We start from the raw sequence: 18,355 nt of genomic DNA on the forward strand, positions 1-18,355 counted from the left end.
GATGTGAGACAATGCATCATAGACATGATGGAGTTATTTGGCTCACACACATACGCACACACACGTTCACAAAATAACATCTCAAAATCTAAATCTTCTCATCCCACAGGTGCTCCAGCTAGTATCAGGGGTATGAATGCTGTATATTAGGCAAGCTCTCAGCACACACATACAGATACACACATGCTCCTCCACCCCTATTAACCCTGCCATTAACCTGAAGCAACAGTCTGAAGCTACCTTAGTAAGACGTATGGCTGAGGCAGCCTCGCTGCTAGCCACTGTCTATGGAGAGAGAACGAGAGAGAACAATAGCAGTGTGCTGGATCATTGTAGGTAGAGCTGCTGGGGCAGGGCTTGCAGTGTAGACAGTTGGCTGTGGATAGGTTACAGGCTGCAGGCAGTGTGCTGTTGGGGAAGCTCCCTTGTATGATTAGGGATCAGACTCTTCTGGGAGAGAGAGGGGCTGGCTTTCTGGAGGAGGTTGAGGAGGAGGAGGAAAAGGAGGAGAGAGTGTGCTACCGTTCATTTAGAGGCAGCAGCAAGGGACTGAAGCATCGTCTGTCTGAGCTGAGGTAGGGGAGCAGGGCTGCATGGAGTGGATGAATACTAGAGAGTAGTGCTGCCTGTCTGTCTGTCGACACACTGTCTGGACTCTCACGCTGCATCTAGGATAGATTGTGTGTTGAGTGGATGATAGGAAGAGAGGATGCAGATCTTATATGCACAGTATGTGTGTTTGTGATCATAATGTGGATAGGTTTGTGTGTGTTCACTACATCCAAGCAGGTGAGTGTAATGTGTATGTACACGTGTATGTGTGTGTGTGTAATGTGTAAGATGAAATGTGTGTGTATGCAGTATGTGTCTGTATTCATGTTTGTGTGTACATGTAAGGTATCTATACTGATGTCCCATAACTTCCTCTGTTTGTGCACTGTTGTGATTATATTGCAGTGTTTTCATAGGCTCCAGCTGTGTTGTAGTCATGGTTGCCTAAGGGACTGCTCCCTGGCTGTGTGGATCTGGAGCCCCCTCTGATATCATGCTGAGAGCTGGGCCAGCGGCCACCACTCTAATCCTGCTGCTGTCATACTGCTTCTGCCACCTGTGTCACTCCCTGGGTAAGTTCTCCCTACAGTACCACAGTGGAGGACATGGAAGACACTCTCAGAGTGATGGGCCATCAAAGACGTTATCAGACTGACAGATGCCCACTCTGCACAACTTGGATAATCTACTGGGACAGGATGAGAAGGAGATGAGCGGGAGGGCAGATGGAAAATCTGAGGATGGGTGATAGTGAAGAGGCTACGTCAGCTGAGGATGGGAGATAGTGAAGAGGCTACGTCAGCTGAGGATGGGAGATAGTGAAGAGGCTACGCCATCTGAGAATGGGAGATAGTGAAGAGGCTACACCAGTTGGGGATGAGAGATAGTGAAGAGGCTACACCAGCTGAGGATGGGAGATAGTGAAGAGGCTACACCAGTTGGGGATGAGAGATAGTGAAGAGGCTACACCAGCTGAGGATGGGAGATAGTGAAGAGGCTACACCAGCTGAGGATGGGAGATAGTGAAGAGGCTACACCAGTTGAGGATGGGAGATAGTGAAGAGGCTACACCAGCTGAGGATGGGAGATAGTGAAGAGGCTACACCAGTTGAGGATGGGATATAGTGAAGAGCTACGCCAGCTGAGACTTTAATATTACATTAAAAGAGGAACTTATGAGGGATGATCATTAACAGATGGGCTGAGTAATGTCAGTATGACCACTCAATTTATCCAGACCTAATTTCCCTTTTAAGTAGATTTGTAATCAAAGTGTATGGTCTCAGAGACTTTGCCAACATTTGTTATGAAGGTGAGTGGTTTGGTTTCCTGCTCTCAGTTAATTAAGTATCAATGATATGCAGCCCTGTCTGGCATAGTGCAGTAATTTCCTGTGGTTGGTGACCTTCTGTTCAGCTGGGAGAGGAGATGAGCTGAATAAGGGAAGAAATGTCTCTATTAACCATTTGGGTAAAGAACCTCAGAGTTCTAATAACTGTCCAGTCAATAGCAGAAATATAAGCTGGACAGTCCAGATAGTTCCACGTCTGCCTCCTCCCTGCCAGCCAGCCTGTGCAAAAACAGGATTGATTCTTGCACTGACTTTGAGTCGCTGACTGTAAATTATTTTGGATAAGAGCGTCTGCTAAATAGCTAAAATGGAAACATTTAATGGAGCTCCTCATATGAAATTCTGTCCTTCGTTAGCGGGCTGTGTTTAATGACATGGGCTGTGTGGACTGCAGAGGAGGGATAGGAGATGTGTAAGATCACATATTTTAATCTGCCATCTCTTGGGGTGTTTTTGTAAAACCCCAGATCTTCAAGATGACAAATAAAATATTCATATCTTTCATCAATACAGTACACAGCCAGGGATCCTCTGGAGAGATAGACTGGAGTAATGCCTGACTGGCTACACACTCAGGTTACACTAATTGTAGATACACCTATTGAGCATTTCTAACACAATCTATACACTGGATTACAGATATCGTAAAGGGTTGGGAAGTGGTCTTCAGATTGTGTTTACCATTCAATCATGACAATTCATGCTGAATTGTTGCTCCATTACAAAAATCTAATGAAGCAACTATGATGCCCTTGCTCTGTGAGGATTTTCCAGTTGTGCAGACTCTTCCCCTCTGATTTGATATGGATATCTTTGCTCAGTTTAAATTAATAGTGTCCTGTGGTTCTCAGCATGATTGCTGGTGTTGGTCTAATGGAGGACATCAGAGCCAACTGCAGAAGAGATTTTGCACGAGTTGTATTTACTCAATTAAATGCATACATACCTTATTTACTTAGCTAGTTACTAAGTTACTACTTACAATTGATGATGGTGTGATGGTTGTACTGTAGGTGTTATATGACACATTGTTGGATCATATTTATATTGTTTTTCACAAAGGGTAGTGTTCAGAATCTCCCAGAGAAGCCAGACATGCAGCAGAATCTTCTGCATGAAGTTGTGCCGAGCATGAGAGAGAGAAAGTCTAAGGATGATGAATCTGCTAATCACAGTGATATTGACTGAGGAGGTCTAAGAATGCTGCTATTGATCCTGAGCCTGAGGATGACACTGGGGTGTTAACTGTAGTCAGCCCCGCCATGGGCCTGTCATCTTCAGGTAAATGTACATCCATATTGAACACACATAAAATAAGCCCATAAGCATGTGGGGAATGATTTAAGAGCATTGTGTCCCTCAAGAATTTAATTGATACTTCTTCATTTTCTCCCTGCGCTGGAGACCTGTTTCCAACAATAATACAGCAACCTTACATCCTTCGTTTGAACTAAAGTGCTGAATATAATAAATTCATCCTGAAAATTGCTGGTGCTTAATTCTGCATTTACAGAGGCTAACTCCAGATTTTCCTCCCAGTCAGCAGTTGTATGTAGACTAGAGTGACAGCTGATGTCTTTAATATGGAAGGTGCACCTCCGGTCTCTCTCTCTCTCTAAAAACCCAGCTAGCCCTTAAGGGGCACAAAGACCTCACTGTGTCCTTCACACATAAAAAGCCTCCTCTATCTAAGGTTCCATCCTCCAGCCCTTTTCTCCATCATCAACCCCCCTAGGGGCCTACAACACCAGGCTGCCATGGATACCAGCATGCCACAGAGGCCAGCTGATGCACTGATACAATGAGGTATCCATCAACCACAGTCACAACATCAGACCCATCTGTAATGAAGTTATGGAGAGTAAAACTCATTGGGGCTTCGTTCCTCATAATCCAGATAGAAAACACACTGAGTCAAATTAAATTAGAACAGAGCGGGGGATGACTGACTGAGTATTTACAGAGAGAGAGACCAAATAAAACAGAGCTGATAGGAAGAAATGCATTGGTGTTGGATGATGGAGGGAGGCAGACTGGCAGCCTACACTATTAAAGCCTTCCCACTTGACACTGGTGGTGGCATCACACACATTGAACAATGGAGTCAAATTTAATCTCTCCATGTCTATGCAACCCGCTGACAGTGAGTCATCAATTACGGAGTAAATTGGAGCACAAATGCAACCCTGGCTGCTATCTTTAGTTTATTCTGTGCAAAACCTTCATCAGCTTTTGAAGGTTTGGACAGCCTTTTGTTGCCTGAACCCCAGCCAAGTGACTCTAACCTTTAATCACTGTTAGATTGTTTATAGGCCTACTTGGGATGAAGCACCACTCTGTATTGCCAGCAGAGTAGTCTCGTCCAGGGAGGAAGAGGAGGATACATTTGAGGGAAAAATACAATAAAACATATTATTCAAAAATCCTCCTTGTAAATAAAATAACACTTCTGTTGTAAACACCAACATATCTGATCAAACATACTAGTTTGCAGAGAATTCTAACAGGAAGGACACACTTGACCTTTGTCTCCTTTCATGAGCAATGGAAAACACCAAATCATCAATAAAAGGCATTGACTATGTTGCCTTGACAAAGTGACAGTGAGCTTTCTTCCTCTCTAGATAGTGAATGCCTGGTCCTGGTCTGGGGGTAAACAGGGACCAGAGATGTGATTGTCATGTTGCTGAGAGCGCTGGGGTGATTTCCTGCATGTTAAACTGGAGATTGATGGGGTTATTGACAAAGTGCCAGGAGCCAGGGACTATGAATCATCGTCAATGTGCTTTAGCTGGGCTGAACATGGGCCATCAGTTGTTACCAGGATAATATCCCCTGTTAACACGTCGCTGACATGATGCAGCTTAAGGAAGGCTAATGTGATGTTTCCCTGCCTCTATAGGAATCCACAAACTGTCCTCCTATGCCAAGACAGAGGACAAACTGTTCAAGAACCTCTTCAGAAACTACCAGAAATGGGTGAGGCCTGTAGAATACCTCAACGGCACAGTACGGGTCAGATTTGGACTGGCCATCTCCCAGCTAGTGGACGTGGTGAGAAAAATATGATTATTATGGTATATTGTGATTTGTGTTTTCCTGATGATTATTTTGATGTTTGTCAATGCAAGCTGGACTTTATTAAGATACCTTTATAGAAAATGACACAAGTAAAAGTGAAAGTAACCCAGTAAAATACTACTTGAGTAAAAGTCTAAAAGTATTTGGTTTAAAATATACTTAAGTATCAAAAGAAAAAGTATAAATAATTTCAAATTCCTTATATTAAGCAAACCAGACGACACCATTTTCTTGTTTTTTAAATGTACGGATAGCCAGGCACACTCCAACACTCAGACATCCTTAACAAATGAAGCATATGTGTTTAGTGAGGCTGCCAGATCAGAGGCATTAGGGATGACCAGGGATGTTCTCTTGTAAGTGTGTGAATTAGACCATTTTCCTGTCCTGCTAAGCATTCAACATGTAACGATTAATTTTGGGTGTCATGGAAAATATATGGAGTAAAAAGTACATTATTTTCTTTAGGAATGTAGTGAAGTAAAAGTAAAAGTAATCAAAAATATAAACAGTAAAGTACAGATACCCCAAAAACAACTTAAGTAGTTTAAAGTATGTTTTATTTAAGTACATTACACCACTGCAAAGAATATATCACTATACATATATTTAGGCTAATTTACATTATGTTGTTTGCTCTGTACCACATTTACACACATACTGACAGTATAACAACACAAAGGTACTGATAAAACCTTTACAGTATGGTCTCTCCATTACAGGACGAGAAGAACCAGCTGATGACAACCAATGTGTGGATGAAACAGGCAAGATCTTAAACATATTTGGGGGGGGCATAGTATATTTAAGTGATAATGCCTGAGAAGCTGGTGTTTGGAGGATATATTGGTACGGGTGTTGTTAGGCCCGAGACGAAGTCGAGGGCTGGCAAACCATGCCAATATATCCTCCATACACAGGCTTCGAGGGCATTATCACTATTATACAATGGGTTACCATATTTAAATAATGACTTACATATTTTCATTAAAAACGTTATTTTGATACATTTATTCATACTATTTCATCCTTACACAAGATATAGGCCCGAAACAAATCAAGGGTTGTTACGTTCTATCGGTTCGGTTCCCAGAGATGTGACACAGTATTTAAATATTTTTGTTCTGTATCGTTCTAAATGTTATATTGCCATACTGGCTGTCAACGTTCTTGCTTGCTAGTTAGCCAACTATGGCTAATTTACAGTCACGTCAAACAGTGCAGCCAGAATAACAACAAAGTAGCTACATCTGCATTTGTTTAAGCTGTTTTCTAGTGACATTTATTTGGATACATCCATAACAATGAGCTAATGATGTGCGATTTCACCTGCCATAGAAAATGTGCTCTCTCGTCAGGACACTGTTGTTCAGAGGAGCTAGCCAACAACACAGCTAACAGAATCACTTCAAACTGAAGCTGGAAAGACTGCAAACTAGCTGCACTTGATTTCGTTTACCTGTTTTCTATTGACATTTCTTTGTACAGTATAAATCCATACAAATTATGCTGATTCATGATTTCGACTGGCTGAGAAAAGCTGCCTGCCTGTCTGTCTTGTCCCGACTCGCGACCCCTACAAGTTCATTACTATGGGATAGCTGGAGATCAAATTTCAATATTGAAACAGTGTTACAAATGTCAGATAGACAGACAGCAAGGTTTATACAAATCTCCACTATTGAAAACCAATTGCTAGTCTAAAAGATAATGTCTAGATGCTTTTTACAGTGGAGGTCAAGTTTATAAATTGTCTGGCTGGGCTGATGAGACAGTGGATTGCGCAGTGAGATGGAACAGTGTAAATAGGCATTTCAATGTCATGGCTTTAGCCGGTGGTAACTTGTGGAATAGACATCGGCTGGAATGCAGTTTTAACCAATCAGTGTCAAGGATTAGACCCAGCCGTTGTATAATTCACAACACTCTACAGCAGTGGTTCCCAACCAGGGGTACTAGGACCCCTGGGGATACTTGGCCTATCCAGAGGGGGTATTTGAAAAGACTCATAAGTCCATAGGGTTACTGGTAAAATGCTCATAAGCGGGTACTTCAGGGGTACTCCAGGCGGAGCAAAATTCATTTGGGAGTACAGTAACCAAAAAAGGTTGGGAACCCCTGCTCTACAGCAGCGTCAGCTAGACCAACAAAGGCAACATGGCATTTAGAGTAACAATCAACCTCCCGTCCCCCTGCATGTCCCCTTGTTCTTATGGCATTTCACGATGAGCTCACATCTTAATTTCTCCCCACCCTCCTCCACCTTCCCTTGTGCCCACACGAGCCACCCCCTTTGCAGCTCTCGCCCCCCAGCAGCCTGCCTAGCCCCCAGCCACCCTGACAGCTTCATTCATATCCTCTGACTGCATCTGTTCTCTACAGCCAGGGAATCATCCCTCCAGACCAGGGTCTGCAGGTCAGCCTCTCCCTAGTCTGCCACAATGACAAACAACTCGATGCAAATCAGAGGACGGAGAGCAATAGCTAACATGGCCACATCTATTCATCAGCGGTGAATGAGGAGATAAGGTTGAAAATATGGCTCTGTCCACGTCAGTGCTTCTCTCCCACTATCTACTTTATTAGACCATAAATGTTTATATCCACCATGTGTCGATGCAAATTACACCCCCGTTGTTGTTTCACCTAACTGTCTTAAGATGAATGCACTAATGTAAGTCGCTCTGGATAAGAGCATCTGCTAAAGGACTGTTAGCACTGAGAACACAGAAAGATTGTAATATGAAGTTGTACAGCAATAGTAACTCAAAGCGGAATAGAGAAATCCATCATTGGCTCTACTATTCTCACTACCAGGGTTGGTGTCAATTCCATTTCAATTCAGTCAATTTAGGAAGTAAACGGAAATTCCAAATCTAATTCCAATTCTACTTTATGCTTCTCTATGAGTAAAAAATTTGAATTTCAGTTTCAATCTTGAATTGACTTTGTTGAAATGGAATTGACCCCGACCCTGCTACTACTAGTGAACAATGAGTGTACAAAACATTAAGAATGCCTTCCTAATATTGAGTTGCACCCCTTTTTGCCCTCAAAACAGCCTCAATTCGTCGGGGCATGGACTCTACAAGGTGTCGAAAGTGTTCCACAGGGATGCTGGCCCATGTTGACTCCAATGCTTCCCACAGTTGTGTCAAGTTGGCTGGATGTCCTTTAAGTGGTGGACCATTCTTGATACACATAGGAAACTGTTGAATGTGAAAAACTTTGAAGAACCCTGGTCTATGTCATGGAAAGAGCAGGTGTTCATAATGTTTTGTACACTCAGTGTATAGAGTAGTGGAATCAATTTTCTCTCAGGAGGAGAAAAGTAATTTATGGTGTGCTCCAGCAACAGTCTTGTAAAAAGAGATGACCATTAATGAAAGATGGTGAAGGTGACTCATCCCTCTCTTGCTCTCCTGTTTAGGAATGGTTGGACATGAAGCTACGCTGGAACCTTGATGACTACCTGGGCATCACTACCATCAGAGTCCCGTCAGACTCCATCTGGATCCCAGACATTGTGCTCTATGACAAGTATGTACCATGCCCATCACTGCCAACAGTTTAGAGCAAAAGATGGCACTGATATTGAACTAAAGCTTTCTGAGCACTATAATCTCCGCATTAGGGTTGCAAATGGAGGGTATATTACTAGTCTTGACTTGGGCCGTAGCTGTCCGGAACGCCATACTAGCACGCCTTACCAGCACTTCAAATTTGTTGGGAATTAGGTACCAGCCCCTATATAAAAACAATGTAGCCTTTTGTTGGCCCAGACTCACACACCAAGGCAAAAAAGTTTGATCAAAGCAGAATGAAGTTGGCATCTTCATTGAATAGCAATGGCGAGTGGGCATTCATTTCCTAATTCTGTTTTGTTCAAGTTAATTTGCACTCAGTCTCTGAATCTGTGAGTGACAGTATAGGCTGTTCGAGATTGCGCAGATTGAAAACGTGCCAGCCGGAATGGCATGATGCCTCTTACAAATTGTCAAATTAGGGTTTGTAAGGTCATGAACATTTATGGAAATTAGTTTAATAATTGTTGTAAATGTAATTCATGAAAGCACACTTTTAAATATAGTCAATCAATTAAAAAACTACATATCAGCCATTATGGGAATGACCCTTTAGCGCATGTCTGTGGTGCTGCGTGTGTGCCAGTGCGAGTGGGCCGTTGCCGGAGGAAAGAGAGTGCGACATTTCAGCAGCAGGTATAAAATAATTACAGACTAACTAGATCACCAATTCAAAATATAACTTGTAGCAGTTATCTCGCTAGTTAACAAACAAACTAAGCATTAATTTCATTGTTGCCTTTCCACGGGCACTGTAGAGCCTAAATAAATGTGCACCTTTAGAAAGCTGGGATTCCCCTCTATTAAACAGTAGCCATGTAATTGCGACAACGTTAAAAAATATTCTAAGAATAGCCTAATTGACAAATAACTTGCTGTGCATAGATCTCCCCTGAACATGAATATTTTAGCCATATATATAAACATGTCTAGTTAGATACCTTGCTTTGAAGTAGACTACCTTATCCATTTGATCCCTGACTTATTGAATGAGGGAATAATTTTATAAAGACAAAAGCATTTGGTTGTAATGTTGAAAAGCCAAGCCTGCACACCCAGGAGCTCTCCAGATGGAGGGTTGACCACATATTGACAACATGTGACTAACAGTGCATCTCTATGTGGGGGGCTATGTGCCTTGATCATGATAACATGTGACTAACAGTGCATCTCTATGTGGGGGGCTAAGTACCTTGATCAAGGGCAAAACGGCAGGAGGTGGTAGGTCTACATGGAATCAGACACAGCAGCTTTCCAGTGTCAATAATGCTTACTTTTTCATGTAGGCTATAATAATAGTCATGAAAAGGTGCTAAAAGTCATGGAGAAGTAATGGAACTTCTCCAGAACCATTGAACAGCGCCGGAAGAAGATGGCTGCCGTTTTACAGCCCTCTAACCAATTGTACTATTATGTGTGTTTTTCCGCGTTATTTGTAATTTATTTTGTACATAATGTTTCTGCCATCGTCTCTTATAACCAAAGAGAGCTTCTGGATATCAGGACAGCGATTACTCACCTCGTATTGGACGAAGACTTTTTCTTCAACGAGGCGTTCGCGAAGGATATTCTACAGACACCCAACAAGGCCCAGATCCCCGTCATTCGCGTGAGGAAGAGACGGAGATATCGTGGACGCAGATCCGGTGCCTTGTAAGGATCCGACGGCGTGCGAGTAAACTGCCTCTCCCATCAATCCTATTAGCCAACGTTCAATCTTTTGAGAATAAAATTGACGATTTAAGATTACGGTTATCCTACCAACGGGACATTAAAAACTGTAATATCTTATGTTTCACGGAGTCGTGGCTGAACGACAACAATGACAACATTCAGCTAGCAGGCTATACGCTACATCGGCAGGACAGAACGTCTGACTCTGGTAAGACAAGGGGCGGCGGTCTGTGTATATTTGTAAACAACAGCTGGTGCACAAAATCAAATACTAAGGAAGTCTCGAGGTTTTGCTCGCCTGAGGTAGAGTATCTTATGATAAGCTGTAGACCACACTATTTACCAAGAGAGTTTTCATCTATATTTTTCATAGCTGTCTATTTACCACCACAAACCAATGCTGGCATTAAGATTGCACTGAATGAGTTGTACAAGGCCATTAATCAACAGGAAAACGCTCATCCAGATGCAGCGCTCCTAGTAGCCGGGGACTTTAATGCAGGGAAACTTAAATCCGTTCTACCTAATTTCTACCAGCATGTTAAATGTGCAACCAGAGGGGAAAAAACTCTAGACCACCTTTACTCCACACACAGAGACGCATACAAAGCTCTCCCTCGCCCTCCATTTGGCAAATCTGACCATAACTCTATCCTCCTGATTCCTGCTTATAAGCAAAAACTGAAGCAGGAAGCACCAGTGATTCGGTTAATAAAAAAGTGGTCAGATGACGCAGATGCTAAGCTACAGGACTGTTTTGCTAGCACAGACTGGAACATGTTCCGGGGATTCTTCAGACATCATTGAGGAGTACACCACATCAGTCACTGGCTTCATCAATAAGTGCATCGATGATGTCGTCCCCACAGTGACCGTACGTACATACCCCAACCAGAAGCCATGGATTACAGGAAACATCCGCACTGAGCTAAAGGGTAGAGCTGCCGCTTTCAAGGAACGGGACTCTAACCCGGACGCTTATAAGAAATCCCGCTATGACCTCCGACGAACCATCAAACAGGCAAAGAGTCAATACAGGTCTAAGATTGAATCATACTACACTGGCTCTGACGCTCGTCGGATGTGGCAGGGCTTGAAAACTATTACAGACTACAAAGGGAAGCACAGCCGCGAGCTGCCCAGTGACACAAGCCTACCAGACGAGCTAAACCACTTCTATGCTCGCTCGAGGCAAGCAACACTGAAGCATGCATGAGAGCACCAGCTGCTCCGGACGACTATGTGATCACGCTCTCCGTAGCCGATGTGAGTAAGACTTTTAAGCAGGTCAACATTCACAAGGCCGCAGGGCCAGACGGATTACCAGGACGTGTACTCCGAGCATGTGCTGACCAACTGGCAAGTGTCTTCACTGACATTTTCAACATGTCCCTGACTGAGTCTGTAATACCAACATGTTTCAAGCAGACCACCATAGTCCCCGTGCCCAAGAACTCTAAGATAACCTGCCTAAATGACTACCGACCCGTAGCACTGACGTCTGTAGCCATGAAGTGCTTTGAAAGACTGGTCATGGCTCACATCAACAGCATAATCCCAGAAACCCTAGACCCACTCCAATTTGCATACCGCCCCCAACAGATCCACAGATGATGCAATCTCTATCGCACTCCACACTGCCCTTTCCCACCTGGACAAGAGGAACACCTACGTGAGAATGCTATTCATTGACTACAGCTCAGCATTCAACACCATAGTGCCCTCTAAGCTCATCACTAAGCTAAGGATCCTGGGACTAAACACCTCCCTCTGCAACTGGATCCTGGACTTCCTGACGGGCCGCCCCCAGGTGGTAAGGGTAGGTAACAACACATCTGCCACACTGATCCTCAACACGGGGGCCCCTCAGGGGTGCGTGCTCAGTCCCCTCCTGTACTCTCTGTTCACCCATGACTGCATGGCCAGGCACGACTCCAACACCATCATTAAGTTTGCCGACGACACAACAGTGGTAGGCCTGATCACCGACAACGATGAGACAGCCTATAGGGAGGAGGTCAGAGATCTGGCCGTGTGGTGCCAGGACAACAACCTCTCCCTCAACGTGACCAAGACAAAGGAAATGATTGTGGACTACAGGAAAAAAAAGAGGACTGAGCACGCCCCCATTCTCATCGACGGGGCTGTAGTGGAACAGGTTGAGAGCTTCAAGTTCCTTGGTGTCCACATCACCAACGAACTATCATGGTCCAAACACACCAAGACAGTCGTGAAGAGGGCACGACAAAGCCTATTCCCCCTCAGGAGACTAAAAAGATTTGGCATGGGTCCTCAGATCCTCAAAAATTCTACAGCTGCACCATCGAGAGCATCCTGACTGGTTGCATCACCGCCTGGTATGGCAACTGCTTGGCCTCTGACCGCAAGGCACTACAGAGGGTAGTGCGTACGGCCCAGTACATCACTGGGGCAAAGCTCCCTGCCATCCAGGACCTCTATACCAGGCGGTGTCAGAGGAAGGCCCTCAAAATTGTCAAAGACTCCAGCCACCCTAGTCATAGACTGTTCTCTCTGCTACCGCACGGCAAGCGGTACCGGAGTGCCAAGTCTAGGTCCAAAAGACTTCTCAACAGCTTCTACCCCCAAGCCATAAGACTCCTGAACAGCTAATCATGGCTACCCGGAATATTTGCACTGACCCCATCCTTTTTACGCTGCTGCTACTCTGTTAAGTATTTATGCTTAGTCACTTTAACTCTACCCACATGTACATATTACCTCAACTACCTCAACTAGCCTGTGCCCCCGCACATTGACTATGCAACTGTACCCCCCTGTATATATAGCCTCCCTACTGTCACTTTATTTTACTTTATATATAGCCTCCCTACTGTCACTTTATTTTACTTCTGCTCTTTTTTTTCTCAACACTTTTTTGTTGTTGTTTTATTCTTACTTTTTTTGTTTAAAATAAATGCACTGTTGGTTAAGGGCTGTAAGTAAGCATTTCACTGTAATGTCTGCACCTGTTGTATTCGGCGCATGTGACCAATAAAATTTGATTTGATTTGATTTGATTTGAAATGTGTTTAAACAATTAACAGTGAATAATCAGAGGTCTCTATAGTATAATGTCTAATGGACCGACTTGGAAAAAATACAGCTCCTCGTTCCATCCCAAGTCAAGCACTGTATATTACTGGAAACATTCTAAGTTTACCAGTAAACTACCAGAATTTTGGTATCTTTCAGGGATTTTATGTAATCTATCACCAGACATCTAGTGGCCCTTTTGGGTATTTCAGATTATCACAGGTGTCTGTAACAATCTGACCCTCTGTGGCTGCTTTTACACATGCAGCGCAATTCAGATTTCTTTGACCAATCACATCAGATCTTTTCACATCAGATCTTTTTCGGAGTTGATCTGATTGTTCAAAAGACCAATTAATGAAAAAATATCTGAATTGTGTAAATGCAGTGGCCTCATCACATAAAATATCTGAAATAATTCAATAAGATGCTAAACCAAAAATGTTTACTATGTCAATATGTCTTTGTTGTCAATGTTTTGGCGTCAAACTGGTGGCAGTTGTGAAAAAAGTAAATAGTTGGAAGAGTTGCAGAGTTAATTGAAAATAATGCCATTGTTGATTAAATGCTTTTTTAATTAATTAGGCTATTTTCTCTTAACCATATGGTCTATCTACTTGAAACTCATGGACAATATGGACACATATATAATAAATAAATACGATATATTCATTAAAAATAAATGTTTTCAAGTATAAATTACCAAAGTTACGATAGATTGTCATATATTTTCTGTTAATTACCAAAATTACTGAAGATTCCGGTAACTTTGGAAAATTACTGGTAGCTTTGCAACCCCACACAGCATACAGTGAGGGAAAAAAGTATTTGATCCCCTGCTGATTTTGTACGTTTGCCCACTGACAAAAGACATGATCAGTCTATAATTCTAATGGTAGGTTTATTTGAACAGTGAGAGACAGAATAACAACAAAAAAATCCAGAAAAACGCATGTCAAAAATGTTATACATTTATTTGCATTTTAATGAGGGAAATAAGTATTTGACCCCTCTGCAAAACATGACTTAGTACTTGGTGGCAAAACCCTTGTTGGCAATCACAGAGGTCAGATGTTTCTTGTAGTTGGCCACCAGGTTTGCACACATCCCAGGAGGGATTTTGTCCCACTCCTCTTTGCAGATCTTCTCCAAGTCATTAAGGTTTCGAGGCTGACGATTGGCAACTCGAACCTTCAGCTCCCTCCACAGATTTTCTAAGGGATTAAGGTCTGGAGACTGGCTAGGCCACTCCAGGACCTTAATGTGCTTCTTCTTGAGCCACTCATTTGTTGCCTTGGCCGTGTGTTTTGGGTCATTGTCATGCTGGAATACCCATCCACGACCCATTTTCAATGCCCTGGCTGAGGGAAGGAGGTTCTCACCCAAGATTTGACGGTACATGGCCCCGTCCATCGTCCCTTTGATGCGGTGAAGTTGTCCTGTCCCCTTAGCAGAAAAACACCCCCAAAGCATAACGTTTCCACCTCCATGTTTGACGGTGGGGATGTTGTTCTTGGGGTCATAGGCAGCATTCCTCCTCCTCCTCCAAACACGGTGAGTTGAGTTGATGGCAAAGAGCTCGATTTTGGTCTCATCTGACCACAACACTTTCACCCAGTTCTCCTCTGAATCATTCAGATGTTCATTGGTAAACTTCAGACAGGCCTGTATATGTGCTTTCTTGAGCAGGGGGACCTTGTGGGTGCTGCAGGATTTCAGTCCTTCACGGCGTAGTGTGTTACCAATTGTTTTCTTGGTGACTATGGTCCCAGCTGCCTTGAGATCATTGACAAGATCCTCCCGTGTAGTTCTGGGCTGATTCCTCACCGTTCTCATGACCATTGCAACTCCACGAGGTGAGATCTTGCATGGAGCCCCAGGCCGAGGGAGATTGACAGTTCTTTTGCTTGGCGATGGTCTTGTAGCCAATTCCAGCCTTGTGTAGATCTACAATCTTGTCCCTGACATCCTTGGAGAGCTCTTTGGTCTTGGCCATGGTGGAGAGTTTGGAATCTGATTGATTGATTGCTTCTGTGGACAGGTGTCTTTTATACAGGTAACAAGCTGAGATTAGGAGCACTCCCTTTAAGAGTGTGCTCCTAATCTCAGCTCGTTACCTGTATAAAAGACACCTGGGAGCCAGAAATCTTTCTGATTGAGAGGGGGTCAAATACTTATTTCCCTCATTAAAATGCAAATCAATTTATAACATTTTTGACATGCGTTTTTCTGGATTTTTTTGTTGTTATTCTGTCTCTCACTGTTCAAATAAACCTACCATTAAAATTATAGACTGATAATTTCTTTGTCAGTGGGCAAACATACAAAATCAGCAGGGAATCAAATACTTTTTTCCCTCACTGTAGACTATATTTTGAACAGCACAGATTCAATTAATCCAACACGTCAAGCAAATCCTGATTCAAACCTGTAGAAGAAAAACAGATGTTTATCTTTTCCTCTAACAGTGCCGATGGACGTTTTGAGGGCTCTGTCACCAAGGCTGTGGTCAAGTACGATGGCACCATCACCTGGACACAGCCCGCTAACTACAAGTCAGCCTGCATCATCGATGTCACCTTCTTCCCCTTTGACCTGCAGAACTGCTCCATGAAGTTTGGCTCCTGGACCTATGATGGCTCACAGGTTGTAGCCTACACAGCATTGTGAAACAGTCTACAGTATATTAATGACCATACAGTCTTTAACTGATGTCAGAAATGCGTGAATCTCTTGTTTATACTTTAGGGAGTTAAAGGGGAGATACGTCTGTTGATGTTTAGTCTTTTCTAACCTTATATTTACTCAACAGGTTGACATCCTCCTGGAGGACTTCCATGTGGACAAGAGGGACTACTTTGATAATGGTGAATGGGAGATAGTGAAAGCGACAGGTAGCCGTGGTCTGAGGATGGACGGATCCTGCTACTTCCCCTTCATCACCTACTCCTTTATAATCCGTAGACTGCCGCTCTTCTACACCCTGTTCCTCATTATCCCCTGTATTGGCCTTTCCTTCCTCACCATCCTGGTCTTCTACCTTCCCTCCAATGGCGGGGAGAAGATCTCCCTGTGCACCTCTGTGCTGGTGTCCCTCACCGTCTTCCTTCTCGTGATCGAGGAGATCATTCCGTCCTCCTCCAAGGTCATCCCTCTGATCGGGGAGTACCTGGTGTTCACCATGATCTTTGTCACGCTCTCCATCGTCATCACCGTCTTCGCCATCAACATCCACCACCGCTCCTCGTCCACGCACCATGGCATGGCGCCCTGGGTGCGCCGTATCTTCCTGCACAGGCTGCCCAAGCTGCTGTGTATGCACAGCCATGTGGACCGCTATGCTAACCCTGGCGGGGCCAGGGCAGGACTGGCAGGGAGAGAGTGTGCAGGACTGGCAGGGCGAGAGGGGGCAGTTGGGGGCATTATGAAGGGCTCTTCACCAGAGTCCACCCCTCATCTCTCCTCTAGGAATAACCTGCAGGCTGCTTTGGACTCTATCCGCTACATCACCATGCATGTGGTCAAGGAGAACGAGGTCAGAGAGGTAAGATCCCATAGAGTTACAGAGAATCAATCTGCCCCTGCAGTATAAATGCCAAAGTTGGCATGAGAGAATATTGTGTTTGTTTGTTATGATTTGAACACAATTCAAAATCAATCCTAAAGTACTGAATTTAGGTTTTTGAAGTCTTATTGTAATTCTTTCTATATATTCATCTTCTCCATACTGTATATTTGTCTCCATCCTCTGATTGTCACACGCAACTGCACCTCTGTGTGCAAAGCCCTCCCACCCTGTGTCAACGAGGTCATGTGTTGGAGTCTGAAGGGCATGTTTGGTCTCTCTCTCCAGGTGGTGCAGGACTGGAAGTTTGTGGCTCAGGTTCTGGACCGTGTGTTCCTGTGGACCTTCCTCCTGGTCTCAGTTCTGGGCTCTGCTCTACTCTTCATCCCTGTCATCTACAAATGGGCCAACATCATCGTCCCCAACCATGCAGGCAGCAGCGGATAAGACTAAGCTGAGACTAAGTGCACTGAGCACACCAAATTCAGAGACACTACAGTCAGTGCAGAGGCAGAGACACTTACTCACATGTGGGTGTGGGAGACCAGTTATAATTGCAATGGATTCTAGTTCCATCATGATTCTTGATTTGTTTATATGAATGAGGGATTATTGTCTCTACATTGCTGTATCTGTTGATAGATTAAATTAATATACAATTGTTTTATATTCTGAAAGGAGGATACCTCCCTATAGGCATATCTCACAAAGTAAAGTACATCAATGAATACAATTATCCAGGTTACTGTCTTTCTTGGTTAAGTATAAAACAGTATTATCCTTTAACTGCAAGAATGCATGTTCAAGTCATCATGTGTCCTTGTTTGACATGACAAATAAAGTTTGACATGCACTCTATATATAAACTAGGCCAATAATTAGCCTCGGAAAAACAGGCTTCTCAAAGTTAACGAAACAGGATTTTGGAAGGCTGGCCACATGAGACTAGCTAATAATTAACAGGTGTTGGGCAAAACTAAACATGGCGGTGTTCACCTTAGCAATCTTATTAGGATAAAGACCTCCTCCATTCCTGCCATTATTGAAAGAGATCGTGATACCTCACATCTCAAAATAGGGTTACTTAATGTTAGATCCCTCACTTCTGTAACGATCCCGGCTGTCTGAGTCGGGGTCTGGTCGTAAGCTCCAGTTTCCCGAGGGTTCGGGAACGCTCCGGGGAGCGCTCTGGTTTCCGCACCTGATTCCTGTTAGCAATCTGCACACCTGGGCCTAATCAGCACCTTTCTTAGGCTCTGGCCCAACATCCAGTTCCTGCCGGATCGTTAGCCATGAACAGTAGGTGTTCGTTGTATCAGTTGAGCGTTCTAGCGTGAGTTTTGTTATTTTGTACTTTGTTGAGTTTTTGTGTCCTTACCTCCGTTTTTGTTCCACCTGCAGTCACACGTCCGGAACCTTCACCCCACCTCTGCCTGATGGTCGGCGGCTGCCGAGCCATCACTGGACCCAGACTGCACCCCCAACTACTCAACC

General features: G+C 43.8%; 1 protein-coding gene across 3 annotated transcripts; it reads left to right on the forward strand.

The window, feature by feature from the left end:
* Positions 1-384: 384 nt before the first annotated feature.
* On the forward strand, positions 385-17,597 carry LOC121583263 (neuronal acetylcholine receptor subunit alpha-5-like). Of its 3 annotated transcripts, none has more exons than XM_041899446.2 (8): positions 385-575; positions 958-1,124; positions 4,806-4,957; positions 5,707-5,751; positions 8,415-8,524; positions 15,765-15,942; positions 16,109-16,840; positions 17,150-17,597. In XM_041899446.2, exons 2-8 carry the CDS (start codon positions 1,046-1,048, stop codon positions 17,306-17,308), a joined length of 1,455 nt encoding a protein of 484 aa, XP_041755380.2. In that variant the 5' UTR covers positions 385-575; positions 958-1,045; the 3' UTR covers positions 17,309-17,597. The 3 variants fall into 3 exon arrangements, with proteins under 3 accessions (XP_041755380.2, XP_041755381.2, XP_041755382.1); XM_041899447.2 differs by having other exon boundaries at positions 4,806-4,882; XM_041899448.2 differs by lacking the exons at positions 385-575; positions 958-1,124; positions 4,806-4,957; positions 5,707-5,751 and adding an exon at positions 6,840-7,400.
* The last annotated feature ends 758 nt before the right edge of the window (positions 17,598-18,355 follow it).

The sequence above is a fragment of the Coregonus clupeaformis genome, unplaced genomic scaffold (assembly GCF_020615455.1).
Source record: "Coregonus clupeaformis isolate EN_2021a unplaced genomic scaffold, ASM2061545v1 scaf0837, whole genome shotgun sequence".
NCBI classification, from domain to species: domain Eukaryota; kingdom Metazoa; phylum Chordata; class Actinopteri; order Salmoniformes; family Salmonidae; genus Coregonus; species Coregonus clupeaformis.

What these genes read in the sequence shown, in the direction of transcription:
- LOC121583263 (XM_041899446.2), top strand. Translation starts at nt 1,046, where the DNA reads ATGCTGAGAGCTGGGCCAGCGGCCACCACTCTAATCCTGCTGCTGTCA. An exon ending in CCAATGTGTGGATGAAACAG is followed by an intron (nt 5,752 to 8,414) that starts GCAAGATCTTAA and finishes TCTCCTGTTTAG; the next exon opens with GAATGGTTGGACATGAAGCT. An exon ending in GACATTGTGCTCTATGACAA is followed by an intron (nt 8,525 to 15,764) that starts GTATGTACCATG and finishes TTCCTCTAACAG; the next exon opens with TGCCGATGGACGTTTTGAGG.